The sequence below is a fragment of the Artemia sp. Qi Xiang Cuo genome, chromosome 16, assembly GCF_049724085.1.
Source record: "Artemia sp. Qi Xiang Cuo chromosome 16, ASM4972408v1, whole genome shotgun sequence".
In the NCBI taxonomy this organism is placed as follows: Eukaryota; Metazoa; Arthropoda; class Branchiopoda; order Anostraca; family Artemiidae; genus Artemia; species Artemia sp. Qi Xiang Cuo.
In genome coordinates, this window is record NC_142809.1 from 7,793,934 (window position 1) to 7,817,879 (window position 23,946).

Consider the following 23,946-nt stretch of genomic DNA (forward strand, 5'->3'; position numbering starts at 1 on the left):
TATTCATTGTAGATCCAGACTTTTTTTTTTTTTATATAAAAAAACAAAAAAAATTTTTTTGAAGAATTTCTTTTTTTGCTTTATAGTGCATTTGGGGACCAATGCATTCTTTCAAATGGTTTATTTTACTCTTTATAGCTTATTGTGTATCTCACAGCTAGTTTTCACTCTTCATATTTATACAATATTTTTTTTTTTACAAATTGAATAACTACAGAAAGACCTTTCTAGAATCTCAGCAATCTAACCCTAACGTTTCTCACTTCTCGTGTTTAATCACAAGACCACGCCTTCCTCTCCTTCAACAGGTCCGACACCCACATTATTAGCTGTGGGCGGGTATTGATTACAAGAACTGATTTTCCATAATAACGTCGACCTAAATAAACAAATTTGGATAAAAGCGATTTAAAAACAAGAAAATCGATGCAGGTATTTCAGGGATACCGATGCAATTCGATCCTAAATTTTGAGAACAAAATTTAAAAAAAAGCCTAGTACGTAAAGATCCAGACCTTATAAATAAATACAATAGCTGTTGAACATCTTAAGAGAAGGGACGGGGAGAACTCTCTAAGAAAGAACCACCCCAAAAAAGAACACGTAGAATGTGTCAACAATTCTAAAAATGTAATCAGTCAGAAAAAAAAGAAACATACAGCGTCATTGCCTAATTCCGGAATTTCTGCTTTGCTCTCAAGTTCATGTTCTGCAACCGAAATGGACTCGTGGCCAGCTGAAATTGTTGAAACCAAAGCCCTTTGAGGTTGACTCAAAAGGTCTGTGACTTTTGTCGTTTGTTCCTGGAATTAAAATATGTACGCATACAATAAGCCAAGATACCTTTTTATTTTAGAACAACTATCACAAGCAAAAAATACCGAATATGTGTTCCTTGTCTAACAAAAAATAAATTGGTTGAATATTATGTTGCAAAAATAGAGCTTAAGCCGGATGAAACAAAGCGTAAAAATAGTTCTTTTAAAAAAATATGTTAAATAAAAAAAATAAGTTTTTTAAACTGAAAGTAAGGAGCGACATTAAAACTTAAAACGAACAGAAATTATTCCGTATATGAAAGGGGCTGTCCCCGCCTCAACGCCTCGCTCTTTACGCTAAAGTTTTTTATTGTTTTAAAAAATAAAGTCGTGAGACAGAGTCAAACTTTAGCATAAAGAGCGAGACGTTGAGGAGTGGACAGCCCCTTTCATATACGGAATAATTTCTGTTCGTTTTAAGTTTTAATGTCGCTGCTTACTTTTTCACTTTTAGGGGATGTTTCCCTCCTCTTTAAAAAATCAGGTAAGTTTTCTCAGGCTCGTAGCCTTTGATGAGTAATACTAAACTTAATAAAATTTGTATATTTAGAATCAGCATTATAAGCCCATTCTTTTGATACATTTATTGACATCAAAGTTCCGCTTTTAAAAGTTTCGCTTACTATTGAGCCGTATCGCTTGTTTTTTTTTATTGTTTTTTTTTATTACGTTTATGTTATTACTTATATGATGGGGTTCTCCTCTTAGTTAATACCACGCTCTTTACGTTAAAAGTTAAAAAAATTTTAATTCACACACCCCTGAATCACAAAGGCCGTTTAATTAGAATAGATAGCTGTTTTGAAAGCACTAAAAAAAACTGTAGCGTAAAGAGCGTGGTATTGACTTGGGGGAGAAACCCCTCATACACTTAATAATTTCTGTTCATTTTAAGTTTTAATGTTGCTCCTTACATTCAGTTGAAAAAACTTGTTTTTTTTAAATTAAATTTCTGATCATTTTTTTAAATAATGCTTGGGAATCCGGCGCCCCCTTCATAGAAATGTCCCTTACCCTAAAGAAACATCCTCCACGGAAAGATTATTCCGAGTACCCCCCTCCTCAAGCCCCCCCCCCCACCAAAAAAAATTCTTCCTGAAAATGTCTGTATACTTCCCAATAACCAATACAATATCCAAGCAATGGGCAAAGTTCATAACTTGCAGCCCTTCCCCTGGGAACTGTGGGGGATTAAGTCATCGTAAAAGACATATTTATCAGATTTTCGACTATGCTAAACAAAATTGCTATCTCAAAAATTTAATTGGGTGACTTTGAGAAAAAAATGAGCGTGGGAGGGGGCCTAGTTGCCCTCCATTTTTTTTGGTCACTTAAAAAGGGCACTAGAACTTTTAATTTCCGTTCAACTGAGCCCTCTTACGATATTCTAGGACCACTGGATCAATACGATTACCCCTGGGAAAAAAAAACAAAAAAAAACAAACAAATAAACACGCATCTGTGATCTTTCTTCTGGCAAAAAAATGCAAAATTCCACATTTTTGTAGATAGGAGCTTGAAACCTGTACAGTAGAGTTCTCTGATACGCAGAATATCATAGTGTTAATTGCATTAAGGTTCTATAACTTTTAGGGGGCCTATCCCCCTGTTTCCAAAAATCAGCCAAATTTTCTAAGGCGCGTAACTTTTAATGGGTAAGATTAAACTTGATGAAACTTATATATTTGAAATCAAAATTAAAATTTGATTCTTTTGATGCATGTATTGGTACCAAAATTCCGTTTTTAAGAGTTTCAGTTATCATTGAGCCGGGTCGCTTCTTACTTACAGTTCATTACCACGAACTGTTTGATAACAAGTCTAAAAAGCATTAACATTACAAATAAAAGAAAGTATAAAATACCATTTACTCGTTATCCAATGAACTAGAGTAAGAATTCACTACAAGTATACACCTAATATTCGATGTATACAATAAAGTTATTTTTAGTCAACTTTTGACAATCGAATCTCGATTTTTCAAGAATGGAAGTTTTTCCTATTTTCAGCTTTCCGGGTTTATTTTAAGGGATTTTTTTTTTTACTGATATTTTTATACTAGAACTGGATATGTAATCAGGTTTTATCTTATCTTGATCCGATTTTGTGATCAGATTTGTCTTTATTCATAGTTCTCAACGGCAATTGTTTCATTTATTTGCCAAATTTTCCGTTTGAGACAAAGAAAACCCTTATATTATTCAAAAAACTATCATGATTTATACGTTGAACACAACACAAAAAGCTTCACGATATAAAATTTTCTAAATACTCAAATTATATTATGTTTTTTTTATCACCCACCTTTACACCCACCACTTAAAGACCCACCTTTCGCAAAAAGTCAGATTGAACAAGAGAATTACTACGCAAAAGCTATGACCAAGAAACCGAGCTCTGAATCATTGCTAATAGGAGCAAATATAATCGTAAATATACTAATATATATATATATATATATATATATATATATATATATATATATATATATATATATATATATATATATATATATATATATATATATATAAATATATAATATATAATAATATATATATAATATATATAAATATATAATATATATAATATATATAAATATATATAAACACAGGAATCGAGCATAAAAAGATGGATTACAAATGCAGTGAAATTTTTTGAGTGAAAAACTAAAACTACACGCACTACCACAGGCTGAATTTAATTTTTTTTTTTTTTTAAACCAAGGACATCAAAATAAAAATTTTCTTACACACTCGACCTAATGCCGAGTGAGCATTTGCCGATTTTCAAGGGCAAAGGCCAATTTTTCAAAACATTTCTGACGGTTGTTTCAAAATTATGAATTTGAAGCAGTATGACATTATTGTCAGTGTTGCCTTTTTCGTGGAAATAAATAAGCAAACATATTAGCCAAATTTGACAACGCTTTTCATTCGTCAACTTTCAAACATTAGCAATGTGTCGATTTCCAAACACAACTACACCTTCAAAGAAAGCTACAAGAAAAAGAGAAAGAAATCTCGAAAAAAAGAGATCGGTTTTAGAAAGAAATGAAATAAAAGAACGGGAACGGTTAAATTAAAATTTACCGTTCAATATCATAAAAACATTAAATAAAAAGAAAGATTTAAAATAACGGGAAAGGAAGAAAAAAATGAAAGTAGAAAGAAATGAAAAGACAACAAACAGCACGAATGTTTGGCCTATATAAAACTAGGCATCTTAAGCGTTAAGAACAGAAATAATCTAAAACATAACAATTTAAAAAGAAAAGGGATAAAATCTAACACTAAAAAGAATAAAAAAAAAACAATTTATATACAAATTGGTAGGTCAGTTCGGCCTTAGATCTTTCGCAGAAAGCTACACCTTCTGCCATATATTTTTAGCTTATTTTCGGCTGATTTTTTAATATGATGCCCGCTAATACCGAAAACTATAAGCTGAATATAGAAGTTTATTTTTCATGAAAATTTCTGATTATTCCTATTTTAAAGATATATATAGTTGTGTAAGTTTCAACTTAACCAATTTAAACAATCAAATTTAATTTTTACTATCTTTGGTACTTGTATGCTTCCGAATTGGCCAATAATATCCAAATCTTAAAAAAAAAAGTTAACCTCGAACAAAAAATAAGCATCCTTTAAAACAAGCATAGCAAAATTATTTTGGATCCTACCTCCTCCTTATCCTTATTGTAAGCTAAGAGAAAAAAAAGACAAAATTAAAAACCTTCAAATGTATTTACCTTTTAGCGTAAAATTGAAAATGCTGAAAAATATAAGATGTCACAAAAAACCAGCCAGACGGGTTAATTGCAAGAGACCGCTACAGAGAAATGCAATATAAAGCGTGGTTTTCATTGCGTTTATGATATTTAAACTGTTGTTTTTTTGGGGTTTAGAGGGTAGAAGTTACCTAGGTTAGGTTACGTATTTAATATATGCTATGCTTTACCCCTGACCCCCCCCCCTAATGTGCAAATATATAGCCCAAATTTGTTTATAAACTATTATACATTCATCCTATTTTATATCATTAGCAGTAAACAAACTTGACTTTTTAGAAGTGTCCATATAATGCACCAGTACTGATTAAATACTCAAATTCAAAATGAAACTCATTTTATAGTAAGATGAAATTCAATAACCTTACTTAAATCACCCTTACTTCCTTAAGGCCGGTTCATCCTTTAGTCCTAGGTTAAAGGTTTCCAATCCTTTTCAAGGTCCACCTTCCCTTGAATCTTGTAACACGATCTTGTCCTTCCTTTAGAAAAGCCTACAATACGTTCGCTCATTTTGAATGCGTTTATTTTTAAGTTCCTTTAAGAACCTGAGGCAGCCTCACCCACACTCAAGCATATATCCCAAAAATCTGGTTGAAATAAAATAAAACAAGATTTGAATTTCCTCTACGATTTGTGTTATGGACTTGTCCCAATCAGCCTCTGAACAGTATAAATATCTACATTAAATAAAGTAGATATAGAATCTTTATTTGTGAAAAATGGGGTTTGATCTAGGGCTATAATAAAAGAAAGCTTAAGGTGGCTAGGCCATATTTTACGGATGAGGGATGACAGGATATGAAAAAATTATGCTTTTTGGCCATCCAACTGGGGTCAAACGAAAAGTTGGCCAGCCATAAGATTCTGGCTGGTAAGATTTTACCAGTCATAAATCTAAACAGGTCCACTCCCCCCCCCCCAAAAAAAAAAAGAAAAGAACAGATATGGCTAGGTTTAATCATAAATTCTTTAAGGATAAGTAAAAAAAAAAAAAAAAAAATTATGACCTAACACAACTTTCACTAGAGATTTGTTATAAAACTTTTGCCTTTCACAAATTATTTTTTAATAGTTTCCCTCTTTCAAAAAAGGGGTACAAAATGAAACAAATTTGTATTTCCTCTACGATGTGTTTTATGGCCCAATCAGCCTCTGAACAGTTTAAATAACTACCTTAAAAGAGCAGATATAAACGGATATTTTACTCGGGAAGAATGTGGTTCGATCTAGGGCTATAATGGGAGTTCAAGTTGTAGTAGGTATGCAATGTTAGCCAAATTGAATTTCTGATTTTACAATGGCAAAATGCCGGGTTTTTCGTCCCCCTCCAATACTCCGATCTCTTTAAGTTATGGCCTTCGTAAGGTTATCATGACATCACATCTCTAGTTTCTGTTCTTTTTTTACTCTATACATTTCCAATTTGTATAGCCTATATCCATTGAGGTTACTCTAAAGTTAGTAATTTAGTCAAATTAGTAATTATTTAATAAAAAAAAGGATATAGAAGGGGAAATTAGCTCACCGAAGTTAAATGTTTGAATTTAACCATTGAAATGCTGTAAGAACAATTTGTTATCGACATTGTGACAAGTCTGTGAGTTAAACTGCGAAAAAAACACCAAGAATTCAAATGTATTTGGTCTACTAACGTTTTGAGAAGAATTGCCTCATTTGCCTCTCAATTACTTGGACTATCTGTCTTGGCTTTTCACTTTCTACAATTAGCCACGTCTTGATGCAACCTACTGCAAAATAATTGATAACTTTAATTCAAAACTTGGATTCAATTCATTACTTGGACTATCTGTCTTGGCTTTTCCCTTTCTACTGTTAGCCATGTCTTGATGCAACCTACTGCAAAATACTTGATAACTTGAATTCAATATCAACGGATTTTGATCCGTTGATACATCAAGATCCGTTCAAAAGCCGTTGATTTTGGATTCAAGTAATCAAGTATTTTGCAGTAGGTTGCATCAAGACATGGCTGATTGTAGAAACAGAAAAGCCAAGACATATAGTCCAAGTAATTGAGAGGCAAATGTTTAAATGGCAGCGGCAATGGTAAATGGCGGGAGTAATTTATTTTTAAGAAACTTTTTGTGCAAGTGCAACTTGTGTTGTGCAACTGTTGAAATATTGCAGCCTTTGCATTAACAAGAACCAAGTTCTTAGAGGCGAAAAAAATATCACATTTTAGTTGGGTCAGATATAGGATTCTCCATCCTGGTAGCTTTGTCCTGTTGGCAGTCTTGAATCGTAGTTATCACCATTTTCCTGCATACAGGATTTTTTTAAGATATCTAGATTTTTTTTGGAGATATCATATTGGAGATATCTGGATTTTTCTCCTCTTCCTCGTGACCTGGAACTTTCCACTTCATATTTTGTAACATCTACTTATAAGAGATTGAGATCCCTTATACTTATGTAAAGAATGTGACATCGGTCTTTACAATCCCTACCGGCGGTGCTGATATCCGTTCATGACCCTTCAGCCAGGAAATGCAATGGGGGGTGGGGCATCCTGTGTTTTCGCAAACCCTTCCCTTTTACCTTCCCCGGATTTCTCCAGGTACTCATTTAGGGCTGGGTTGACTCTGGCTAAGCACAAAGACACGCCACCGACCCTCGTCCAAATTAAACAGCCAGCGACACCAGGGCTCGAACCCCTGTCCTCAAGGACAAAGGATTTCACGTCAAGCGTGTCAACTAATATTTATTCCAAAAAGTCAAATAATAGCTGCAAGAGTTGGATTAGCTTCTACATCAAGCAAAGGAAACACACGCACACACGCAAAAAAAAAACAAAAAAAAAACTTAAAACCAGATGAAAGGGAAATATGGCATACATAAATCGATAATACATAAAATGTATGATCATACATAAAATTTTCACCTTCGGGAAAAAATAACCAAATTAAACATTGGAGGGGATATCTTCTGAAAAACTGAAAAAAAGGGGCACCCCTTCCACGCCCACAAAATTTGCCCTTTACTGAAAAAATACAAATGAATGTGCATTGTCAGTTTAATATACATATACTTATATTTAGTAATCAAAATGTTAATATTATTTGATTTATTAAAGTTATAAAAGTAAAAACATTTATATTTTTTTCAGTAAAGTGCAAATTTTATTGTGGCCTTGGGAAGGCATAGGGGTTTTGAGCCCAAATTATGTTAATTTTCTGAAAACAGGGGATATCTTCTGAAAAACTGATAAAAGTGGGCCACTATCATCATGCTCTGAATACCCTCACCCTCCCTTCCTCTCGTCTTAAGAAGAAATTTTGACTATTTTCAAAGCCTAAAACTGTAGAAAAAAATTGTAAGATGTGGAATAAATACTTTATTACTTATTCGAATACGAATGACCTGATTTACTAAAATTTGATTTAAAAAAATCGAATTATTCGAATAAGATTAAAGTGCCGTGATGGTAAGGTTCTGTTCATAGAATTTCAACTTGTAATACAAATTGATCCGACGTTAGACCCGAATTTCGAAATCTAAATTTAAGAAAGATAACCAGAATTTCTTTATTTTAGGTCCAGTTTATTATAAACATAGCGAGATCCTCGCGTACACATCTCGTAAGTTGAATGTCAGCTATCCAACAGAATAGAAAATTGCGATTTAAGGAATTTTTTATAGGTCATGAATATAAATATGAGAAAATATGAATCTGTTTCATAAATACGTCATTAAAAGGCCCACAAAAATGAAGACATGTTGTGAGGAATTGTTCATGCTTTATGAACAGCATTTCTTAGGTTTAAGCCAAAAAGGGGTTCTGCTTTTTGGCAATAACTTCCTAACAAAATTATAAGGACTTTTTCAGCTTGCCACCATTTGATGGAACTAGAAAAATTGCGTATTGTAGGGGTTTAATTAAATTACAACCAAAATGTTAAACCAAAGTTGACATATGAGAAAAATGAGAACCTGTTTGATAAATATGACATAAAATGCGTCACATGAGAAAAATGTGCATCTGTTTTATTAAATACGTCATAAATACGTCACATGAGAAAAATGAGAACTTGTTTTATAAATACGTCATTTAAAGACCGACAGTAAAAGCAAACGTTTTGCAAGACGTTATAACACGTTATAAACGTGTTAACACAAACGTTATAACACGTTTGTGTTATATGTAGAAGTATTTCTTATACTTACGCAAAAAATGAGGATTTTGCTTTTAGGCAATATTTTTAAAAATATGTTTCAAGGTTCTTTCGGCTTTCACAAATAATAAAGGCCTTAAAGACACCCTAGACGGTCAATCGTTTTGATCAAAAGCTTCCGTCAATTAATTTATTAAAGCATGATTGACTGTCTAGGAACCGATTGAGTCATTCAGACTTTTTTATCAATCACCAGCAACGATTGACTCAAGCGTCAAACAGGTTCCAAAATGGTCAATCATGCTTTAATCAATTGATTGACGAAAGTTTTTGATCAAAATGATTGGCCGTCTAGGGTGTCCTTTAATCAAGTTAGGGACACTTGGCCTTAAGGACACCCTAGACGGTCAATCATTTTGATCAAAAGCTTCCGTCAATCAATTGATTAAAGCATGATTGACCGTCTAGGAACCGATTGAGTCATTCAAACTTTTTTATCAATTACCGTCAACGATTGACTTAAGCGTCAAACAGGTTCCAAAATGGTCAATCATGCTTTAATCAATTGATTGACGAAAGTTTTTGATCAAAATGATTGGCCGTCTAGGGTGTCCTTTAATCAAGTTATGCCCAGACCGTTACACACGAGGTGTGCACGCAAGAACACGATTAATTATATTGAAAGAAAGAGCAGTGTAACTAATTATTTCTGTGAATAGGAGTGGGAGTGGCTTTGTGGTAATATTCGCATTTTTTTATAGGTCACGCCTTAATTTTACTCTTTAATTAATGGGAAAAGATTTGCATCCCAATGAATTTGAAGCATAAAGAAGTTGTTTTCTCCCCTCTTATTCTTGAAAGCTTATTTAAATCGTGATTTCAACCCGATATTTATTATTACATTGTTAGTTACTTGTTTTGTATAAATTATTTGCATTATAACAATTTATTTGCATATATTATTTGTTATTTCCTTGTTTAATTTAATTAGCTTTAATTTTAGTTATTTGTAAACATAATTATTTCTTAATCACCGGAGTAGGATGCATAAAAAAGAGAAAAATGACCTCCAATTTTATGATAAATTTTTTCTTCTTTTTTTTCATTTGTGGGCCAGGCAACATACAAAACAAAAATAGCAACTAAATACTTCGAAAAAAAAGCAAATAAAAATAATAAAAAAAAGCAGTGCTCTTACCGTGGAGGCAACATGGCCGACATTGACCTGTCCTTGGACAGTCGGCAATTGTGCACCTTGCATTTGCCCAATGCCATAAGCCTGAGGCCCTGCAAAATAAAAGGGAAAGTGCAAAAAAAATTTGAACAGAGGCTACATGATGACCCAGTTTGACTTCAAAGTTAGCCAGGCGAGTTTTCTATTAAGACTCTCAAGGGGCTAAACCCTAACCTCCTTTCATTGGGAGGTTATCTGGATGAATCTTGCGATATAGACGAAGAAAATGTTACCCCCCCCCCCATTCCTTAAGAAAACATTGCTATATTTCGATAAAAGAAAATGCACATAAATGAGCCATTTTCTTGAAGCCTTTTTTTTATGTGAACTTATCCCGAGTTAAAAACACGAATATCCCGATATAATTGAAAAAGACACGAATATCCCGACTTAATTGAAATTCAATATCTGTCTATGCATTTATTAATTAAATTTGTATTCATACAAACATTATTTATTAATGATATTTTATTTTTATGAACATAAATTATCTTGAGAATTTTTGCTAAGATTTATTTTTGATTTATTTTTATCTTTTGAATTTTCGCTAAGATTGTATACCAAAAATTTTTGGTATTCAAAGCTAAGATTTAGTATCGTGCTTTTGACAGAAAATTTATCTTGCAACTATTTGACATAACTGAGTGAAATTTAAAACCCAAGCATGGAATTCAGATTCAGTAATTTAATTTCCGAGAGTCAACTAAGTAGTATTACAGTCACGACCATTATTTGTTATTTAAATAATTAGTTTAGCATTTTAATCAACGTCTTACAATTTCTAAACGTTTTTCAATTTTCGTCCGAAAGTCCATAACTTTTCGCTATGATTTCTGAAGAAAACGATAGCATGAATAAATTTTTAATTAATTTAAATTTTAATTAATAAACAAGCACTTGAACAAAATTTACCTAAGTAGTAATTGACTTTTAAAGTAGACGTACTACTGAAGTAATCACAGAAAAGCTTCATGTAATTACTCAAATAATTAAAGAAAAGTTCGAAATGGTAACTGGTCAGAAAATGGTCCTTGGAAATGGGGGGGTCAAAAAGGTTATTCATAGGTCTTAAATTTGGCCAAAGAGACCTCGTTCCAAACTATTTGAAGAGGCAGTTATTATAGAAACATGATTCTAAAACGTCACAAGTCACTCGTACAAAGCGCTTTTATGAGATATTCTAATCCGAATTTGGTTCAGAGCCTTTGCAAAATTTAGCAAACTTCAGAGGCTGTACATTGGGATTTACTTTTAGTGAAAGCGATCCACTTAGACGTAGAACCCCTCATCCCCCTCCCCTCATCTAATTATGAAGACATGAAAAGGCAACTCAAAAGTATTGCTGGAATCTTAGTACACGTATTACCAAACAGGCAGGGGCGGATCCAGGATTTTTTTTTGGGGGGAGGGGGGGGCAAAATAGGTTGGTCCGATAAACTTGCGTTAGGAGCAAGTTTAATTAACGCAATCTTGCGTTAACTAAGTAAATTTACTAGTTTAGACTACGTTAGAGGGGGTGCAACCAGGTCATTCTTTTTGACATTTTGCGAAAACGTTGGATAAGGGAGTAATTGGTCACAAACGGATGCAGGATTTTGTGCAAAGGGAGTATGAAGCACAGGGAAATGCAAGCGTAGCAGCAAAAACGAGCGCAGCCATAACAACCAATATTTATATTAGTGATTTTGTTTCACCGAAAGTAAAACATGTTATAGAATATATCTTTTATAATTACAGTTCGCACAGATACAAATACCACTAATATTAAGAAAAAGTTTTTAATAACGTATAAATAAGGCAATAAGATGGATAAAACTTACGCGAGTAACTAGATGTGAAAAGACAAAAATTTTAAAGTAAATTTCACAATATTTCAGAATCAAATGCTACGTCTAATCCCACCTCTATTACCACTCATGCACTATTGTGTCACAAATATAAAGCTGAAAATTCGATTCAACTTAACATAGTCAATCCCCCGCAAAAGCAGAGGCAGATCCAAGGGAGGGGCGGGCGGCCCCAAAGATTTTTCTGGCACCCTCGTTCGTTTCTTTTCTTTTTTTACTATTTTTAAAAAGAAAACTTGTCAATTTGGTCATTGGCCCCCTTGTCACATTGACCCCCCCCCCAAGATTTTGCTCTAGGTCCGCCTTTGTGCAAAAGACAGTTGAATCAAAACACTTGAAGAGACTAGATTTTAGATATTTGTGAGTTAAATTATATGAATTCTGCAATATAAGATTTTTTTTAAGATCAGAATTTTGTATTGTGTTAGAAAAGTTGCGTTTTGATATCTAAACACCTAAGATGATATTAACCTTCATCAAAGTTTCCAAATCCATTTTAATTGAATTATCAGTTCAAATATCTTGGGATTATTTTAGATGAAAATTTGTCGTTTCATAAATATGTAAAAAAAAATGTCGTTAAAAACTTCCCGAAATATTGGCATGCTAACTCGTCTTCGTCATTTCTTTCCTAAGGCTATTCTAAAATCTATTTATTATTCTTTCGTCCACACATATTTTCTCTATTGCATTTCGGTTTGGGCATCTACGTTTTCGGTTGTTTTCAAACCTCTCCAAATACTTCAGAATAAAGCAATGAGGATTCTTTTTAATGTTGATTGCAGATCTTCAGTTAGACACCTACATGGGACTTCAGGAATTTATTCTTTGGACCAACTTCATTTAATTTCTATCTCTAGTATTTGTCACGATTATCATTATTGTAATTTACCTGTAAATTTGTCCGGCATTTTTCCAACTAATTCTCAATTTCATAATTATCCTACTACGCATCGTTCAGACTTTTCGTGCGAAATTCGCCCGACATCGAGAGCGGGATTCAGCATCCGTCACACTGGGCCAACAATCTGGAACTCAATTCCAGCATCAGTTCGAGCAATCCTACTATCGGTTGTTACTGCCAAGTTTTGGGTATTCATGAATATGAAACAAGTATTTTTAAGTAAAAAGGTGCAACCAGCTACTTAGTTGGCACATCCAGAATCTAAACACATTCCCTTCAAAAAGCTAGATTTGAGTCCTAGAGCGAAAATGTCTTTAAAAATTAAATATATATGTTCAATAGATACAAAAAATACTGTCATACTCTATCCTCTTTAAGTCTAACTTTCAGGAAAAATAATTTACCACCAAGTTTTTTGCCTGTAATTAATAGAGAAAAAATGGAGAAAAAAATTAGGAGAGAAAAAAACCTTAGGAGAGAGAATTTATGTTTTTTCAAATAAATTTAAAGGTTAAAAATAAAATGTTCAATAGCTACGTAAAATACAGTCATGCTGTACACTCTTTAAGTCTAACATTAAGGAAAGATTATTTAACAACAAACTTTTCTGCCTGTAATTCTAGGGGAAAAAAGAGAGAGAAAAAAAAAAAATAGAAAAAACAGCTTACTTCAAAGTGGAATGACACTAAACTGTCTTTTTGTAAGGAATACTCCAGGACGACGAAATTGTCGTTGATATTACAAGATAGCGATTGTCATTTCTTTGTAAGCTAAATATAATTTGGGGAAAAATTCAATATTAAATCGAACGTAGCATAAAGCATAAAAATAGCACCCATACCTTGGTCACCAGTTCTTAATATGGCTGGTTTTGCAACTGACTGCATATCTAATTTCTTCTGTCCAGATACCCCCGTTTGATGTTGAATATAATTAGCTTTCAGAGGAGAAACGCTGTCCTCGACCATAGTTGAACCTTCGTCTCCCTCTAAACCAAAGTGGTCCTTTTGCTTTTTCTATAAAAACAAGAACAGGAGTATATTATCCAACAGGAATACAACTAGAGGAGTAAAGCTTTCCTAAACCATAGTTGAATCTTAAACTCCGTCTAAACCAAAAAGGTCCTTTTGAATTTTTCTATATACATACATATGTTCATACATTCCTATTTACGACAGGAATATAATTAGCTTTCAAAGGAGAAACACTGTCCTCGACCATAGTTGAACCTTCGTCTCCCTCTAAACCAAAGTGGTCCTTTTGCTTTTTCTATAAAAACAAGAACAGGATTATATTATCCAACAGGAATACAACTAGAGGAGTAAAGCTTTCCTAAACCATAGTTGAATCTTAAACTCCGTCTAAACCAAAAAGGTCCTTTGAATTTTTCTATATACATACATATGTTCATACATTCCTATTTACGACAGGAATATAATTAGCTTTCAAAGGAGAAACGCTGTCCTCGACCATAGTTGAACCTTCGTCTCCCTCTAAACCAAAGTGGTCCTTTTGCTATAAAAACAAGAACAGGAGTATATTATCCAACAGGAATACAACTAGAGGAGTAAAGCTTTCCTAAACCATAGTTGAATCTTAAACTCCGTCTAAACCAAAAAGGTCCTTTGAATTTTTCTATATACATACATATGTTCATACATTCCTATTTACGACAGGAATATAATTAGCTGTCAAAGGAGAAACGCTGTCCTCGACCATAGTTGAACCTTCGTCTCCCTCTAAACCAAAGTGTTCCTTTTGCTTTTTCTATAAAAACAAGAACAGGAGTATATTATCCAACAGGAATACAACTAGAGGAGTAAAGCTTTCCTAAACCATAGTTGAATCTTAAACTCCGTCTAAACCAAAAAGGTCCTTTGAATTTTTCTATATACATACATATGTTCATACATTCCTATTTACGACAGGAATATAATTAGCTTTCAAAGGAGAAACGCTGTCCTCGACCATAGTTGAACCTTCGTCTCCCTCTAAACCAAAGTGGTCCTTTTGCTTTTTCTATAAAAACAAGAACAGGAGTATATTATCCAACAGGAATACAACTAGAGGAGTAAAGCTTTCCTAAACCATAGTTGAATCTTAAACTCCGTCTAAACCAAAAAGGTCCTTTGAATTTTTCTATATACATACATATGTTCATACATTCCTATTTACGACAGGAATATAATTAGCTTTCAAAGGAGAAACGCTGTCCTCGACCGTAGTTGAACCTTCATCTCCCTCTAAACGAGTGGTTCCCAGCCGATTTTGGGCCACGCCGCACCAAAGCATTTCTAAAATCCTGATGATCCCCTCTGGATATTCAAATTTTACTATTCAAACAACTAAGAAAAATTTCTTGAAGATCGGATGAACACTGTAGTAATGCATACAGGATACACAGACAGACATACATACAATTTTATTTATTTTTATATATATATATATATATATATATATATATATATATATATATATATATATATATATATATATATATATATATATATATATATATATATATATATATATATATATATATATATATATATATATATATATATATATATATATATATATATATATATATATATATATATATATATATATATATATATATATATATATATATCAATATATATATATATCAATATATATATATATATATATATATATATATATATATATATATCAATATATATATATATCAATATATATATATATATATATATATATATATATATATATATATATACATATATATACATTATATTTGCTCCTATTAGCAATGATTCAGAGCTCAAACTTAGCAAAAATACTCGTAAAAAATATATTTTTATGAACAAAATATATTGTGATTAAACTTGTCTCAAGAACACGATTCTGTTATCCCAGTTCGAAGAGTTTATAGTAATAAATGAAATAAATGTATTGTAATAATATTTAACAAATAAATTTAAGGCACAGATTAAATTCACACGCATTATTTCTTTTTGCTTAATTAAACGACGTGATTTTGTCGCATTTGTCATTTTAAGTTTACTATTTTATTTTGATATGACTAGAAGTTTTTTTTATAAATACTGTTGAAAATACTCCTCAATTTATGTATTTATGACAGTGATAAAAGTATAATAATAATTATAATTCTTCATACGTTTCGACATTACCGAACATTTTGAAAATCAGAAAAAATCATCAAAATTATTAAATTGGTTTAAAAACAAATGAAACCAATTAAATTTATTAGGCAAAACTAATTAAAGAGCACTCACCTTTTTCAAAATGATATCAATATAACCAGCAATCAGTTGAGAGATCTGTTCACCTTCTGTAGTTTGAACACTATAGTACTGATCTGAATAGTCGCCAAAGTCCAGTGTGAATGTATTAGGCGAAGCAGCCCAGCGTCTTACAGTTGTTAACGGCCACACTTTGACTGTTTCCTTCGTTCTTTCGTCCAATCGCAGAACAGAGTCTTTATTGACCCCCAGAAGACGAGGGACTAGCTTGTTCTTCCCCTTCATTTTTTCCTTTAAAAAGAGATGCAAAATGAATAAGATTAGAGGCGATTAATAACCAGGTATATTTACAAGATGGGCGGTCTATGTTCCAATACCCCTCTTCTCGATGCCTCTCATACTTTTCTTTCTTTCTTTAATATAATTACCCTTTTTTCTATATCTGTTTTATTACTTCTTACTCCATTTAAGAGACGAGAAAATGAGTGGGAATTTTATCATACCTATTATATTAATTATATAATATATTATACTATATTACTAAAGATTTTCCTTACCTTGTACCTTACCCTAATAGAAGCAGATAATTCAGATAACCTACTCATAAACCGTCTAGGGCAAAACAAGAAGCAGGTCGTCCCCGAACGGGGTGGGACGATATCGTAAGGAAAGATATATAAAATTGATAAATAAAATTTTACTTTCGGGTTTGTTTTTTTTTTGCTTTGAACGTAAGCAATGTCTTACGTATCAATGAGATGATCAGAAAATATCAGAAAATAAAATTCTATAAAAAATAAAATAGAAATAGAAAATAAAATAGTATTATTTGCAAGAACATTTTCCAGGTTTCTACATTTTCGCTACAAGTCAATAAAAAACAAATCTGTAATAAGGGAATAAGGCAATTTTTGGACGAACATTATGCGAGTCTTTGCCAAGCCACCCTGGCCCATCTTTTCTTTTTACAGATTTATTCTAAAATCCCTAACTCTCAACTTATTATGGTTACAAGGATATTCCCTAGTACAGGTTCCAAAAATACCAGGTGTTTAACGTGGAAATTACAAACGATACGTGCCAAAAAGGGGTGAGGATGAATTTCTTAAAGGGAGCACAAATAGGGGACTTTTATCAGCCCCTCCGTACCCTAAGAACATTTATGGCTTTTAGCCCTTCAAACGAAAAAAAGATAAATCCAACTATTGGTTATTGATCAAATGAAAAAAAACTGTTGTTACATAGTTGGCTGTCAGTAGCAGACTACTTTGTAACGATGTTTCTTGTTATGATCCGATGGTATGAGGCATAGTTTTCATTGCCGCACTAGAGGGATTTATACAGTGGCACCAATTAGGGGGGGCAGGGGAAGGGGAACGGACCCTCTATAATTTGAAAGATACTTTTTTTTGGTATATTCATAAATAAAATTAAAAAAAAAACAAACGTACTCCCCTGGATTTTTTAGAAATACCTTTTTTCTGTACCTACAGCGAACAAATTGACCGACGAAACCATCGTTTCTTCTGTTAACATTTTTTTTCTTCTAAATTTTTATCTTCTAAATTTTAAATTTTTAAGAAATATCTATAATATTTCTTATAAATTTTTATCTATATATTTTATCTAAAATTTATATTTTACTAAAAACTATCTATTTATATTTATAACTATATTTATAACTATTTATAACTATATTTATAACTATCTATAAAAACTATCTATTTATATTTCTTATAAATTTTTATCTATATATTTTATCTATATTCTTTTTTGGTACTATTCCGTAATAGCGACCCCACTAAAGAAATGAAGTTAGGTTAATCCTAATGAAAAATACCAAAACATGGAAAAAATATAATACTTTAGAAACAAATTTGGGCAATATATTTGCACATCAGGGAGGGGGCAAGTACGACGGGTCTGCATGCAAAATATGTCAGCTACAATTATTCTGCATATTATGAAGTAACAATTGTATTCTAACTTCAGGCTGTCCAAATACTTTACCCCACCTTACTTTTTGAACTATAAAATTGAAAAATTTTCTATGGGAAGTAGGGAAGGGGGTGTTGCAAAAAGGGTTTTTGAACATTTTTTTTGAATGATTTAAACCGCACTGTAGAGATATTTTCAAAAGCAAAAGATCCCAGAGGGATATCAGGCATTGGAAAAAGATTGGTGCACACGAATCAAAGATTGGTGCATGAATCAAAGATTGATGCACACGATGCTAGAGGGATATCGTGTATTGGAAAGAGATTAGTGCACATGAATCAAAACTAACAATGGATCTTTTAGAAGCTTCAACAAGTTTGTTTAATGGAGAGATTGGTCAATTTGGCTCCTGAGCCGGTCATGCATTGGCCAGAGCTATAAATAAGCTTTTATAATGAATCATTCCTAAGTTAGATTATGTTGTATGACAGGCACGTAAGCAGGAGTTGTTTTGGGGAGTCAGTAAGATTTTTTTTTTTTAATTCGTTTGACAATTCAAACAAGAAATACCCTAAAATTAGGAAAATTTTCAGATTTCAGGGGGGGGGGGGGCGGGGTGCCCACACCGAAGCCCTTCCCCGGCGTACGTCCCTGCTCTATAATGTAATTAGGTCTTCGATGAGAAAAAAATTGCGGTATAATTATAACTAGTCTGCTTCTAAACATATAAAAATGTATGATATTGTCGATTCGTCTTAATTGTAAAAAAAAAAAAAAAAAAAAAAAAAAACTCAAGTCAGTGTTTGGGTATCACTGATTTGTCATAATGCAAAATAACGAACAATGGAATCACCGATAAATGTCATTTATAACATTAAGAAGTATTTAAAAAATATATAACAAGTAAACATGACTATTGACCAAATTGGGAGCCAAATTGATTTACAGTCAGTGTTTGGTATCACTGACTGGTGATTATGCAAAATAAAGAACAAGGGAAACACTGATATATGTCATTTATAACATTAAGAAGTATTAAAAAAATATATAACAAATACAGATGACTATTGCCCAAACTGGCTTTTCAAATTGAGAGCAAATTTGACTTAAAGTCAGTGTTTGGGTATCACTGACTGGTGATTATGCAAAATAAAGAACAAGGTAAACACTGATAAATGCCATTTATAACATTAAAAAGTATTAAAAATATATATATAACAAATACACATGACTATTGCCCAAATTGGTTTTCCAAACTGAAAGCCAATTTGACATACAGTCAGTGTTTGAAAATCACTGACTGGTGATTATGCAAAATAAAGAACAAGGTAAACACTGATAAATGCCATTTATAACATTAAAAAGTATTAAAAAAATATATATAACAAATACACATGACTATTGCCCAAATTGGCTTTCCAAACTGAAAGCCATTTTGACTTACAGTCAGTGTTTAGGTATCACTGACTGGTGATTATGCAAAATAAAGAACAAGAGAAACACTAATAAATGTCATTTATAACGTTTAGAAGTAATAAAAATAGGAACTTGTCTATTAAATAAAACACTCGAGAAGTGAAGTTTGGCTAATGCTTATGAAAAAAGAAATATGATGAAAATAGAATACTTTATTAGCAAAATTGTGAAAACTACGACTTGGAAATACGCTCCCAGAACGCAGAAATGTCCAAGAATCGCGTTAAAATAACTCGGCCTTCTGCTTTTACTACCACCCGCCACATGTACTCTACTAAGTAGGAATGTAAATAATGGCGGGATGTACCTCGGTTCCGTTTGTCCCTCCACTTTGCGGAACCCCACATTCTCTCTATTTTTTGGGTAGAGGCGCCTGTTTCTGGGTCGACAAAATTACTTTTGTGGTCCAAATGAGTGAGACCTGCTTGTTCCAGCTCAGTTGTGCTGTAGCACTTCTATCACTCCGTAGTTATTCTAGATAATGGATCTAGGTTAAGCTTAATTCGTTTTAATAAAGTTTCTGCTCCTCGGTCGGGGACCTTCACTAAAAATCTTTCACCGGTTTCCTTGCACACTTCACCAAACACCTACTGTTGCGGTAAGATTCTTCCTGTTCCTGTAAGATTATGCCTGTTCTTCAGTCCTTGGCAAATCCCAAATTTTAATTTGAACATCCATGGTGAGACACTATATTCTATCACTAGTCGAGGCCAATTAACCGGTTCCCCGAAGAGTTGTTTTAGTAATGAACTAAAATGAACTAGATTAAGAATTATTCCAATAATTCAGTTGTCTTTGTCTTTAAGACGATCAGCCGACGTTGAAGTTCTCAATTTAATACATCAAAAATAACCTTCACAATTTTGCTAATAAAGTATTCTATTTCATCATATTTCATTGTCACCAAACTTCACTTCTGGAGTGTGTTTTATATAATAGACAAGTACCAAAAAAATATAATAAATAAACGCACAACTAGTCATAATTGGCTTTCCAAATCGAAAGCAAATTTGGCTCGCACAGTCAGTGTTAGGGTACAACTGACTGGTGGTAATATTATAGGGCTACCAGAACAAGGAATACTATGACGAAGGGACAGACTAACAAGTGTCATACATAGCATTTAATAGTGATAAAAAATAATAGTAGATAAACACATCACTATACCTTGACTAGAAAGAAGGTCACTCCATAAGTGCTTAGTCCTCGAGCTGTTTTAGTGTAGAGTACCTTGGCGTCCAGTTCGGACATTCCGGAGTGTTTCTTATGCTCACCGAAAACTTTTTTCTCTATGCCTTTGATTTTGGCATAAGATGTTGGCAAGAATTCTTTCAACCTGAAGTTATAAACATACTAATTATTACATCACCAACAGAAATATAATGTGAACAAAGGTAAAAAAAATTACCGGAAACAAAATTAGCATAATCAAACAGATATGGTTGATCCAAAGACATGCATGCATGCAACGCGGAACTCTAGAAGGGATTTTATGAGTTTTCTGATGTCTCAAAAAGTCGCTTTAACACCAGAGTTTTCTTACAAGAAGAAATCGGAATATTTGTATGGGGTTCTCACGTCTCAAAAAGATGCTTTTAGGCCCAAGTTTTCCTATGAGAAGAGGTTGGAAAATTTGTATGGGATTCTGATTTCCAAAAAGACACTTTCAGGCCTAAGCTACCTATGAGAAGATGTCGATATATTTGTATGGGGTTCTCACGTCTCCAATAGAAGCTTTTAGGCCCAAGTTTTCCTATGAGAAGAGGTTGGAAAATTTGTATGGGATTCTGATTACCAAAAAGACACTTTCAGGCCTGAGCCACCTATGAGAAGATGTCGATATATTTGTATGGGGTTCTCACGTATCCAAAAGAAGCTTTTAAGCCCGAATTTTCCTATGAGAAGAGGTCGGAAAATTTGTATGGGATTCTGACGTCCAAAAAGACGCTTTCAGGCTTGAGCTATCAATGAGAAGAATCTAAATATTTGTATGCGGTTCTCACACCTCAAAAAGAAGCTTTTAGGCCCGAATTTTCCTATGAGAAGAAGTCGGAATATGGGTTTTGACGACTCAAAGAGACGCTTTTAAGCCCGAGTTTTCTATTAGTAAAGTTATTCAGCTCAATCTTGGCGAAGAGAATTCCCCCTTTACGTTTCATGCGTTTTATTTACGTTTTATACAATTGCTTAACATTGCTTAAGCAATTGTAAAGTATACCTTTGGGTGAGTCTATTTTAGTTTTATGAACATTTTTTAGTTTTAGTTTATTTTTTTCTCTACGCTGAAGACACTTTGTTAGATACGGGCGAAATATTCGTTTTTGTTTTTTCTTCGTTATCATTTACTGGCCATAGACCCGTTTCTCGTATTTTTTGTGTTTTCTAAAACCCCATGATCCCTCATGTCGAATACTTTTTTAAGGTCAAGCGAAATAGCGGCAGGCACAGGTCCCAGGTCAAGTGCCTCATTAATAAGTAGACTTAGCGACGCCAGAGCATCTACCGTCAAGTGTCCGGACAGGCCTAAAAAGTAAGACAAGCCTAATACGAATCTTTTTTTTTTTTTTTTTATTTTTTTTTTTTTTTTTTATTTTATTGAAACCAGTAAGCTCGGCAAAATAAGCCGGAATAGTTCTTGATAAATTAAAATATTTCAGTTTAAGGTACGCAATGAACTTCTTCTTTTCTGGTGTACGCCGATTTCATATTAGTAGGCAGTTAACTGGACTATTGATGGGGGTCGGTGGGCAAACACATGCCTCTTTATGTAACAAGATCGGTAAAAGGGGCCAATTTTAATATAACAACTGAAAATTTACAGCAACATCAAGTTGCTGGAGGCCAACAGACCGGCTTTATGTTTAGTTAATGGTGATTGTGATTCAAATCCTTGCGAATGCAGAATAAACAAAAAAAATGTAAAACCTATTTGAAAAAAAAAACAGCGTAATTACGGTGCACAGCAATGTCAACAGAAAATAAAACAATAAAGCAATAAATAAAATAATAAAAATACCCAATTTCATTGTAAAACCATTTATAAAAATAACTAATCACACAGATCGGTTTTAAGTTGATTTCTCACAAAGATATATGCTTAAATTTATCATCAAATTCAAGAGTATAAACATACTCAAGCAGGCCTGGTTTTGCCATGATTCTTCAGGTTCTATCATCAAATACAAGAGTTAATTCAGTGCTTTGACGCTAAGATCTAAAAAATATTTATGAAAAAACTTACTCAAGCAGGCCAGCTTTATGTTTAGTTTCGTCATGATTTCCAAACTGAATCTGACACTGAATACCAGCGAATTCGCAAGCTTGATCCTGCGCGATTGGATGGGTTCCTTCAATGATGGCATCCCGCGCTTGAACATAGAGCAGGTTCAACTGAACAGGATCCCGAGAGTCAATGTTTCCATCACTGAAGAAATATTTTCTTCGCAGAAGTACTGTTTCATTTTCATCAATACCCTGTTCCCTCAAAGTTTTGGACATGTCCAGCCAGTTTACTGAAAGGAAATAGATAGTTAAGCAAACTTAAATGCAGATTTGAAATGAAAGCAAATTTGTTTACTAATACTGATTCATAAATAAATTACCGTTGATAATTGCTGGAATGAGTTTCTATTATTAACTAAATTAATTAATAGCAGATGACTTACTTGACTTAATGCTCTTGCTTCAGTAGGGTCGCCAGCGTAGAGAAGAATTAATTAATAATTACATTTCTATTAGTAATTGTTATAATAATTTGCTATTAATAATTAAATTAATTTATAGCAATTGGATAGTTTATATATAATTAATAATCAATAATAATTCCCATAATAATGTGCTATTAATACTACTACCTCTACTACTAACAACTCACCGCAGCACCAAGCCGCCTGAGGCCAACACAGCTACGCACGCTTCTCCTCCATCCCTAACTATTCAAAGCTTTTCTTTTTACACCCTCCCAGAAAGTTCCCATTTCCTCTAAAGCTTTCTTTATGACGTCCTCCCACCCCAGACGAGGACGACCTGCTTTACTTTTAGCCCTAGACGGTTGGCCCAAAAGGACGATCTTCGGCAATCTGTCATCCTCCATTCGCACAACGTGCCCTAGCCATCTCAACTTTTCTTTCATTTTAGCCCTTGAAAGCGGGATTGAACCAAATTTTTCGTACAGCTTAGTATTGGAAAAAAGGCCAGTCAGCCCGCTACCTGAAGCAATCCGTAGGCAGTTTCTCTGGAAAACATCTAGCAAAACTTCATCCGCTTTTCGGAGCGCCCATGCTTTAGAGCCGTATTTGACCATTGTTCATCACTGTAGCTTCTAATATTCTAATCTTGGTTTGCAAACTTATCTTCCTATTCTTCCAAACTTATTTTTACTGTGAAAAAAACACCCTGAGCCTTGGCTATTCTACTTTTAACATCTTCACAGCTCCCACCGTCTTTACTAATAATTAATTAAAAAAAACTTTCCGAAAAATAAGTCTTTCAAAGAAAAGTAAAGGCCATTTTAAACTTAAGCTCAGGAGATACAAATACGTTTAAAAATTCAAACTCAAAA

The 23,946-nt window shown here is 33.0% G+C and overlaps 1 protein-coding gene across 1 annotated transcript in view; it reads right to left on the minus strand.

Annotated features, from left to right (window-relative positions):
* rhea (Talin_middle and talin-RS domain-containing protein rhea) overlaps positions 1-23,946 on the minus strand; it is a 214,086-nt gene that overhangs the window by 88,921 nt on the left and 101,219 nt on the right. Inside the window, exons 6-11 of the mRNA XM_089102200.1 lie at positions 22,627-22,897; positions 20,553-20,721; positions 16,005-16,262; positions 13,571-13,745; positions 9,943-10,031; positions 660-803 (exon numbers count right to left, since the gene is read on the minus strand). Coding sequence (XP_088958326.1) covers positions 660-803; positions 9,943-10,031; positions 13,571-13,745; positions 16,005-16,262; positions 20,553-20,721; positions 22,627-22,897 — 1,106 coding nt within the window. The remainder of the gene's footprint in view (positions 1-659; positions 804-9,942; positions 10,032-13,570; positions 13,746-16,004; positions 16,263-20,552; positions 20,722-22,626; positions 22,898-23,946) is intronic.